General features: G+C 40.6%; 1 protein-coding gene across 4 annotated transcripts; it reads left to right on the top strand.

Moving 5' to 3' along the window:
* The first annotated feature begins 2766 nt into the window (after positions 1–2766).
* Positions 2767–10046, top strand: LOC116716564 (serine/arginine-rich splicing factor 7-like). Of its 4 annotated transcripts, XR_004338540.1 has the most exons (9): positions 2768–2988; positions 4667–4900; positions 4989–5165; positions 5246–5338; positions 5819–5860; positions 5976–6020; positions 6933–7031; positions 7500–7910; positions 9409–10046. XR_004338540.1 is itself a non-coding variant. In XM_032557398.1 (8 exons), exons 2-8 carry the CDS (start codon positions 4677–4679, stop codon positions 7591–7593), a joined length of 774 nt encoding a protein of 257 aa, XP_032413289.1. In that variant the 5' UTR covers positions 2767–2988; positions 4664–4676; the 3' UTR covers positions 7594–10046. The 4 variants fall into 4 exon arrangements, 3 of the variants coding, with proteins under 3 accessions (XP_032413289.1, XP_032413288.1, XP_032413290.1); XM_032557398.1 differs by having other exon boundaries at positions 2767–2988; positions 4664–4900; positions 7500–10046; XM_032557397.1 differs by having other exon boundaries at positions 7500–10046.
* The last annotated feature ends 234 nt before the right edge of the window (positions 10047–10280 follow it).

Consider the following 10280-nt stretch of genomic DNA (forward strand, 5'->3'; position numbering starts at 1 on the left):
CTAAGTCCGTCTCCTACATTTGCACAGAAACACTTTTCCTCCGTTCGGCTCATCCCCCGGTTTGTTTCCGCTGTGAAATCTCCGTGTCCGTGTTCGTGTCCCCCCTCCCCCACCCATTGCTCCTGCCCAGGTCTTGCTCTCCAATGTGTCTCTGTGTGAACTCGTTTTATGTGATAATTAAAAAAAGATTTGTCTCTGCCTGAACCTTTGTAGGGAAACTGTACGACGGCGAATTAGGGCCGTTATTGATAGAAAAAAAAAAGTTAATTTTAAAAATTTAGCAATTTCAGAAAAAGCTCAGAAATGTTGAGATTAACCTTAGAAATATTTGTAGAAAAAACTTTAAAATTTCTGAGTTTAAAATTTGAACACATTTGAGTTTTGAAAATTTTATAAGTTTGAAAACTCTAAATTTTGGTTTAAAAAAAACAAAAACAAAAGCTTGGAAATTTTGAGATTGAAAAATCGTTTCAAACGCAGAAAAAATAGCTGAGTTTGAAAAGTCAGGCTTTTTGAAGAAAAAACTTGTCTGCAAAATTTGGTAGAAAATTTTTTTAGATTAATCTCAACATTTCTAGAAAATCAAAAATTTGGTAGAAAAAAAATCTGAAACTTTGAGAATAATCTCAATAATAATTTTGACTTTTCAAATTTGTATTTTCTAGAAAATATCTGAGATTAATCTGAAATTTTCCAATTTTTGGGTGAACATTCACTCCTTTTTTTTTCTACTTGGAATGGTCCTACTACGCCGTCTTAAAACTATGACTGAGTTATTATAATATAATGTGATAGAAATATACATTTAGTCAATATTCTGATAAATTAACTGAAGTTTTTTGTATGAAATGTAACAGAAAAAATTGAAGAAAAAAATCTTGTTTTTGAAAACTTGGCATGAAATGTAACGTGTTACTGAAAGAAAACGAAGGTCTTTAATCAAGTGAACTTGACCTTAGTTAAATATAGTTTATTTATTTTCAATGTGTGACGAGTCCGAGTCATTATTTATACATTAAATAATAATAATAATATGAAGTACAGATTCTCACATAATTCCCAATAAACATAGAAATAAATAGCTTGAATAAGTGATTGATGTACAAAATATTGCATCCAGAACTTTCCCAACTTATTTGGTTATACTGTAACGTAAGTTAATATTTATCATTTTAAACAGTATTTATGTAATTTATCCATTTCATTTCTAATTTTATTGTTAGTTTCCTTTTTTATTCCATTTTTTTTTTCACACAGTGTTTTTATTTAAGGAATTTTTTACTTGTTGCATTTTTTTTAAATATATTTTGAATTTATTTTACATTTTTTATGTACTGTCACATTTTTCAATCATACATTAAACTGTTTCTTTCGAGCCATTTATTTATTTCTATGTTTATTGTCAATTAGGTTTCTGAAAAAGTATTTGTTCTTTTTCAGATTTCTTCTACTATCACCAGACTTGACCAGAGATTCAAACTAATTTTGATATTAAAAATGGTTTCATTAAAGTCAGAAATTGTGGTTTATTGAATTAGAAAAGAGATCCATAAAACTAGGTATTATTTGCACTTAAACAGAAATCCTATCAAATCACATTCAAGAATATTCTAAGCTTATTTAAATCAACAATTTGTTAAAATTGATTTTAAAAAGTATTTAGAAGTAAAATAATCTGTCAATTGAACCATTACTTTTTTGTTTGTTTTAATCCCTTTTAAGGAAATGTTGCCTTAGAACAGTCTCCTAGTCTTGTGAAAACGTTACTTATAAGTTAGTGTTGTATTATTTTTAAGTGTACTAAGATATTTGCACTAGAAACTAGACAAAAATACTTGGAAAGATTTTGTGTTTTCGCGGTGTAGTTCTCAAGAGCAGCAACTTTTAAATGCATACCTGCTCTAAGACATCTGAATAAAATGCCTGAATTCTCTCATTAAAAGTCACTCCTAAAATGGCGTCTTAGGGCCATTATAGGTAGAAGAAAAAGGAGTACATTTCCACCAAAAAACTTAAGACATTTTGAGAATAATTTCAGAAATTTTCTAGAAAAAACTTGGACATTTCTGAGTTTCAAAAGTCAAAAATGTTCGACTCTTGAAAGTTGTCTGGTTGGTTAGAATGGTAGAGTAGGATAGAAAACCCTTATTATGACTTCCCCCTTCTCCCTCTGCATCCATGAAGCCTCCTTTTCAACTCCTCTGGGATTTGAGGTCAAAGTTCAGATATTATTTGAGCTTTTGTGATGCTAATCAGTTGCTCCAAGTTGTTACTCATCATAAGAACTCTCCAAAAGTAAGAGCTGCACAGCATCCAGAACCAGAGGGACTAATTGTCCAAACAGGTGAAAAAATTAACAAAAACAAATGAGAACCAACAAAGCTGCTCTATTGTGTTGCTGTATAGAAAGATAGTCTGTGTGAAAGTTTTTTTTACTACTTTTCTTTTATCAAATATGTTTAATTCGCTTGAACAGTTCTCTTTAAATCTGGAAGATTTATCGTAAAGTATTAATGTGATTTTAATAGGCTATTTAACCGTATTTAAATAGTGTGAATGGGTAATTTCCCTCTGTCCAGCATTTATTTTATCTACAACTACTACTCAGTGGTAGTTGTTATTGTGTCTTGTCTCTATGCTGTAACTGCGAAGTAATTTCCCTGCTGGGATAAATAAAGTACTTCTATTCTATTCTATTCTATTCACGTTCACATTTTAGTCCGGTAGGGGGCAGTAAGAGCACCAGCTGATATGCTAACCGTCAACATTCCAAGACAAGAAGAAGAAGAAGAACCTGCTAGCCGTTGGAGGTGAAGTCGTTGCGGAAAGACATGCTGGAGTTAGATTAACGTGCGTGTTAGTGGCGGTTAAACAACTTTATCCTGTAAAATTTTTATTCCCGTCACTTCGCTACGACCACAGGCTTCCGATCGAGACTGCCGGAGTTGGGTTTTCTCGAAGCGGAGCTACGAAGATCAACAGAGGAAGGTAAGGCCGGCTAACGCGTGCTGCCGCCCGCCATTGTTTATGAGCCGGGCCTGGACTATTTCCTGGATTTAACAGTTTATTAATAGTCACAGAACTCACGTATTTAAACACTTCTGTATTGTTCAGTAAAGTTTTCATTTAAAGGTGTTTAAACAGACCTGATTCCATTAGGCATAAAACACGGAGATAATAGGCAGGGAAACTGAGACGCTAGCACAAATTTACAATTTACATTCCGCACCTCACTTTCAGTTGTCAGTATTCGAGTATATAAATCTATTTAGAATGGTGTAAGAGATTGTTTTTCGAAAACTGTGGATATTTTTATGAATTTAGTTCATTAATAATAATAATAATATAAATACACAAATGCCGTTTGAGAGCAACCAGTCCAATAAGTCCGGTCGTAGTTACGAACCGTTTAGCTCAGTCCGTGTCTTTCTTTAGCATAAACTATGTTTAAAAGAAATGTATGTATATATGTTTTTATTTAAAAAAACGGGAGATTTAATGGGTTTTAATGCAGCCATCATGGCGTCAGACCACCTGCAGCAGCGCCAGACACGGGGGGCTGGTTTCAGTACTTTCGGGTTTCTTTTTCTGTCACTACATGAAGAATCCGCACAACACAACCGGTCGTAAGGCAAATAGTTTACGGTTGGTTAGCGGAATCCCATTTGCGTTTTAGCGGCAGGCAAAATCCCGTTACCATGGAGACGGTCTGTTTATCTCCCGCGCGCTCCTCGACGGGAGGAAAATGCAGCGGCCCAAAAAAATGGGAAAAAAAGCTTATAATGTGGTCAAAACACTCTGAAAACGCAAAATCTCAAACGTTAAGAAATAACTAGGATATTCTCAGATGAAAAATCATAATTTTGTGAGGAATCTTTGTTTTTTCTTTTACAGTTTTGATGATTATTGGGATAAATTTATTGTAAAGACAGTAAGATATTTTCTGAAATTATAAAGTAAAAAGAAAAATTGCAACAAAAAGTCCTCTAAGGTTGAGGTATCAAATTTATAAAATGCACATAATGTCAGCCCAAATTCTTGTTTAAAATGGTACATATATGCCTTTAATCGTGGAAAATTATATATATATATATATATGTGTGTGTGTGTGTGTGTGTGTGTTTTGCATAATTTTACAATGTGTTAACAGTGAATATCACCCACAAAAGATTCTAGGAAATATGTAATATTTTTTGGCAGAAATGTACTCTGTGGCCAATGTTTAATTTTTTTTATCTACAATGCTCCCAAAATGCATCACATTTTTTAACCATTATTTTTAAAGGCATGAGTTTCTTTTATTTTTCTTCCATTATCTTTTAAATTCCATTCAGAACTATGCGTCCCATTTCTTTCTTTACATAATTTATTTAAACTTGAGTTAATTAAAATATGCTAAGTCAATTTAATTAAAATGATTATGCACCCCCTCCAATGGCTGGAATATAAACGTTAACGCATCAAAGAAATTAACATAAAATATGAGATACTGTAATAAAGAATATTTCATCATATTGTCATTTTTCATTTTGTACCATTTAAATGTTGTTTAGTCAAAAGAAGATACATCATTTACATAAAAAAGAACCAGAACCGTCTTGTTTTCCCAGTCGGACTCAACTGTGTTTCTGTGTCATTATGTTTTCATGTTTACTTGTCCCAGCAGCTAAGGAGCGATGTCGTACTACTCGTCGTCCCGGAGCTCGTCTCGGGCCACCGACTGTAAAGTTTACGTCGGTGACCTTGGTAACGGCGCCGCCAAAGGGGAGCTGGAGCGGGCCTTCAGTTACTACGGGCCCCTGAGGACCGTGTGGGTGGCCAGGAACCCGCCCGGCTTTGCCTTCGTGGAGTTTGAGGATCCCCGAGACGCAGAGGACGCGGTCAAAGGCATGGACGGGAAGTAGGTCTTGTCCTCCATTAAACGGGTTTTTAAGTAGAACAGGTTAGGATTTCTGCTCCCTGAACTCACGGCGGCCCTTCATTCACAGGATCCTTTGCGGCTCCCGTGTTCGTGTGGAGATGTCCACCGGCCTGTCCAGGAAGGGCCGCGGGCGCCCCAGCCGCCGCCAGTTTGACCCCAACGACCGCTGCTACCAGTGCGGGGACCGGGGCCATTACGCCTACGACTGCTACCGCTACAGCAAGAGAGGCCGGCGCAGCAGCAGGTGGGGACGGGGCCATGCTAGCCGCTTAGTGCCTGTCAGCTTGTTAAAGCACCACTGACCTGGCCGTCTTTCTGTTCCAGGTCCCGGTCCAGATCCCGGTCCCGCTCACGGTCCAGGTCCCGCGGACGGCGCTACCGCTCTCACTCCCGCAGCCGTAGCCGCAGCTACAGCCGGTAAGTCACCGTGGAAACGGGCACGCCACCAGGAATGCTAACCAAAAAAATCTGCACAGTTTGGTTCAGTTAGCAGTAAAATAATCCGACACAGACGGCAACTCTGACCGATCATCGGGTGTTTAAACTAGCTAACCGCCGCTGTTCAGGCGATCAATTATCAATAATCACAAAATCACCATCACACCTGGAAACAACCTTTGTAATTTCTAAAAGGTAAAAACAAACAACAAAAAGTGGACTAATCCCCTTGTTTGTCTGTGGAACGTGGTGATATTCATAACAAACGTCAATTAGGGTGAAATATTTAATAAATAACTGGCTCCTGCAGTAAAATTAAATTATTGAAAAAGAGAAATTAGTCCTAGTAAAAACCGTCTGGAATCAGCCCGGTCCCGTTCTGTTGCTAGGAGACGGCTCTGTGAAGCTGAATCACGCCGGTCCGACCGGTGCTAACCGTTTCTTCTGTCTGTTTACCAGGAGCCGCCGCAGATCACCGTCATACTCCAGACGCAGAAGCAGGTGAGACCGCAACGGCCTGACCACAGACACGCTGCGACCCGGCCGGCCGGTTCTGTCTGCAACCAGGAAGTTTCTGCTGCTCTAATGAAAACGTTCTTTGCTTCTGCATCATCAGGTCTGGCTCCCCGGCCCGGTCCAAGTCCAGGACTCCAGTGAGAAGGTATGGGACTGGGTCCAGCCTGACCTCTGACCCCACCCTGGTCCTTTAGAACGTTGTTGCTGTTCAGTCCCAGTTCTCCTCACACCGACTGAAAATGTTTAGAGTTTTTACTATGAATCATTTTAATTGCTCCTCATTTTGTTTGGTTTTTGATTCTATTTTCTTCTGAAAACGGATTTCCACTCTGGTTTCCAGTAAAAACATTTTATTGCAGCTTCATTTAAAGTGATGTTGTGGTTTAGTTAATATGCTGGGAATGTGAGATTACTCAGCCCTGTTTTTTTCCCCTCGTGTTTACAGTAACGCCTTTATGCTGATAAAATCTTAGCTTCTTCCTTGTGGAAAATTACTGACTTCCTTCCAAGATGGTTCTAGTTTTCGCATAAAGCTCATATATGGTTGGTTCGAGCTGGAGCTCTGATCATCTACGGCATGGGTTAAACTCTAGGCCAATGGGTCAAATCCGGCCTGCCAGAAGTTTTTACTGGACCGTCTAGACTCTGGAGCTTACAGTTGTGTTTTTAAATATTATTTTATCAGTCAAATCAGTTGTTTTGTTGTTACAAAAAAGTGAGAATATATTAATCATCGACTGCAGCGGCAGCTATTTCTTAATATTTTGACGGTTTGTTAATCAGTAGTTTTATTTTTCTGCCACTACCGGCCCTTTAAGACGTTGTTAACATCGATGTGACCCAAAGTGGAAAAGGTTTGCTCTGCTAACGGACTGGGCGAGGCGTTTCCAGCGGCTCCGAGTTGGAAACCCGTAGTGGTTTTTCTCCAGCGCTGAACTGGTTTGGTGCATTAAAACTGATCCGGTCCTGGGAATGTTCCCCGGATGCAGAGCATCAGAAGGAGTCCGGCGTAATAAATGTGGTTTCTTCATGTTTAGTTTTTGTTTTTGTCTCCCAGCCGCTCCAGGTCCCGCTCTCGGTCCGGTTCTGCCCCCAGGGGGCGCTCTGCATCTCGCTCCCGCTCTCGATCGCCGTCGGCCAACCACAAGCGGGCCAGGTAAATCCTCAGTGTGTGTGTGTGTGTGTGTGTGTGGCAGCACAGGGCAGTGGGAGGGGTGAAATATGTTTAGAGGGCAGGTGTTCAGGTCAGAGTCAGCCATCTTAGCCAGGGCGCCGACGGCCAGACGGAGGATCCGAAGACTCCACAGGTTCCTCACTGCTGGTTCAGGGAAAGTTCAGCGGAAGGAAGACCTGAGCTCTTGTGCTCTCTGTTCCGGATCAGCTCTGATCAGGAACAGGGAGCACAGGAAGACGACGAGCCGCCACGACGCCGGTTCTCCTGGAGCCACTCTTAGCTAACGAAGCCAGACATTAGCAGAAGCTAGCAGACAGAAGGTACTTAGCTGAGTTTGGCTAGCTGAGGGCAGCTTTGCTAGGTGAGATCAGCTAAATGAGCACCAGTGGTGTGAGTTGGGGTGAACATCTTTGCAGAACGTTTTGTTTATTTTTCATATTTTCTTTAAAGCGTGTGGTGGGAGCTGAGCACTGCACAGACACCGCCGCTGATCCCAGGCCCAGGGTCTGCCAGCTGGCGGTGTGCACAGCCTGCGGGAGGGTGACTTAAGCGCTGACCTGAGATCAGCCTCCGCCGGCGTCTGACGTTAGACAGCGAGACAGAGGTCGACCTACCGACCGACCCCTCGCCCCTAGAGCCAGCCGGCCAGCCTTCAGAGCCGGGCTTTAAAAACCCGTTCCCCACCTACCAGAACCCCCCTACCTACCAGAGTTCTTCGCCTCGGTCTTAGCTTCTGAGCGTGAGACACAGAGCTGACGAGAGATCAGACTTCAAGAGCGTCTCCGAGTTGTAGTCGTCCGTCCTTCAGTCCTTTGATCCTTCGCTTCTCTGTACTTGTTGTTTCTGCCGCTGTCTCCAAAGGTAACCAACCCCCCACCCCCTGACTAAGCTCATGTTGATGGTGACAGAACATGTTGAGCCGTTAAAAAGCGAGCATGTGTGGCTGGATGTGGGAGTGAGTGAGTGGACGTGTGAATGTGTGTCAGGCTGACAGGCAGGAAGGAGGGCGTTAGCCGCCCGCCGCCACAGCTTCTCATTCTGACATGAAATCTGTTAGTGCAGCTTAAAGGCGCCGCACGGTCGACCCAACTGCCCAGATCAGCTCTCTGATGCTGCTTTTACATTATCAATGTGTCTATGTTTTGAAAATGTCGGAAAAAAAGAAAACAATTTAACAGCTGCAGAATGTAACTTTTATCAAATGTTTTTTACATATTTGTTTAAACTTTCACCAGGTTGTGACAGTTTAATATGACACAGATAATCTGTGAAAACATCGGTCTCCTTCCTGAGCTAATAGTGCTGCCTGAAGAAATGCACCAAAAACAAAAAAATCTGAGCCAGGAGGAGGGGCTTAGCGCTGTCAGTCAACTCATGTCCTCGCTGCTAAATGTGCTAATGGCAAAGAAAACAACAGGAAAACCATTTATCCGCTGTCTTTAGTGAAACTCCTAAAGTGTGTTTAAAAGCTTCAGCATTCACAACAGCTATGCTAGCTGCAGTGCAGCAGAGAACAAGGGAGCTTTTAGCACCACACACAGGATGATTGACAGCGCTAAGACCCGCCTCCTGGCTTTGACTGGTTGTCTCTAGTTGGTACTGGGAGGAGACAAAGGAGATTTCTTTTCTTTTTTTTTCCAGATTATTTGACAAACCAAACTGTCATGACATTGTGGCTGTCCTTTTTTTTTTTTGATAATAAATGTTTTGCTGTCATTAGGCCAGTCACAATAACAAATATTTCTGGATTATAAATTTTTCCAGAAGTTATTGCGATAAACAGTAATATTGTTGCTTTGAGACCATTTTAAATTGATAAAATTGTAATTGCCAGGTCATAAATGTAAGTAATAATTTGTTCTTAATAACTCACCTGGTTTAAAAATAACTAAGACATAAACAAAGATCAATAAACTTTAAATTCTAAAGAACATTTGACACTGGAACTGGAAGACATTTTAAATATCCAAAAGTTTTTGTAAAGAAGATTGTCCTTGAGAATAAAGGCTTGTTGAGACCGAAACGCCAAACTGAAAACTTTTACAGTCTAGTTTTTGGTAGAAAGAGAAAAACGAGAAATCATTCAAAAGGAAATTATCAAGCTCATTTTAATTTGTAATGCGATTATTTGATTTATTGATTATTGTGACAGGCTTACTTGTTAATTGTAAATCACATACAAACCCTGAAGCGTCGCTGCGGCGGTGAAACGGCGTTAACCCGTCTGGACAGTTGGCTCGGCCGCGCCGGCTCTTTAAACTGACTTTAGTTCTGGTAGTTTTTGCAGTGCAGAGAAGCCGTACGTGTGTCTCCCCGTCTGCTGCTGCCGCAGGCTGACCCCGGTCCGTTTCTGTTTCAGTCGCTCCCGCTCAGCGAGTCCGGCCCGGAGCCCCACGCCTGCAGAAGACTGAACGACCAAGACTCACAGCCAGCAGCAGCTGTTTTCCTTTGGTTCTGGTATCGGTCCGTGTCGTCTCTCTCATTATTTCCAGATCTATTTTTGTTTTTTTTTTACCGCCAGGACTGCCGTCTCCACAGCTCCACATGGCCCAGGTTGTATAAATAGGAGTAGTTTTAACTGTTGCTGCTGTGTAAGCGATCTGTATTTTGAAAAGCGTAGCAGAGACGGGATGCGACACCTCGTTTGACTTTTAGCTGTAAAACTCAGATCTTCCAGCAGCAAATGGCAGGAATGGGCTGAGCAGATGAAATGAGCTGAAGTATTAAAACATCCTGAGTTTTTCTGTTGGTCTCCTCTTCACAGGGACACTTGTTGCTCTGCATGCCTTTAGATCTAAAGTCACGTTGTTTTCCTGCTTCCCCTTCATGAAGCTACCTGAATAATGTGATTCCCTCTGAGTTTGATACATTGCTCTGACCCGATTTTAAAACACAAGCGAGGCTCATGTTGGGGCAGCTGTTTGCTTTTCTTTCTGTTCTCAGCTTTAGAAGTGAAAGTGTGGCGGTTTTATTTTGGAATAAACCTCTTCAACACATCCTGCTGCTGCTCTGTTGTGTTTCTGTTGATATTCTGTCAGATTCAGACATTAACGTTGTGCTAATTTATTATTTTAAAGTTTTAAATATGTTTCTAATATTGTATTAAATAAGTACTGTACTAGGGCCATTGTAGATTGGACAAAATTGCAAATTTCTGCCAAAAATACTCAAATTTTGAGATTAAGATTTTATACAAAAAATCTTGGAAAATTGAGTTTCAAAACTTTGAAA

This window comes from Xiphophorus hellerii, unplaced genomic scaffold, assembly GCF_003331165.1.
Source record: "Xiphophorus hellerii strain 12219 unplaced genomic scaffold, Xiphophorus_hellerii-4.1 PGA_scaffold_71__1_contigs__length_207192, whole genome shotgun sequence".
Classification (NCBI taxonomy): Eukaryota; Metazoa; Chordata; class Actinopteri; order Cyprinodontiformes; family Poeciliidae; genus Xiphophorus; species Xiphophorus hellerii.

Excerpts from the sequence above, each read along its gene's own strand:
- LOC116716564 (XM_032557398.1), top strand. The coding sequence starts at position 4,677 with ATGTCGTACTACTCGTCGTCCCGGAGCTCGTCTCGGGCCACCGACTGT. Across the intron at positions 4,901-4,988 it reads GTCAAAGGCATGGACGGGAA|GATCCTTTGCGGCTCCCGTG; the intron begins GTAGGTCTTGTC and ends CTTCATTCACAG. Across the intron at positions 5,166-5,245 it reads AGAGGCCGGCGCAGCAGCAG|GTCCCGGTCCAGATCCCGGT; the intron begins GTGGGGACGGGG and ends TTTCTGTTCCAG.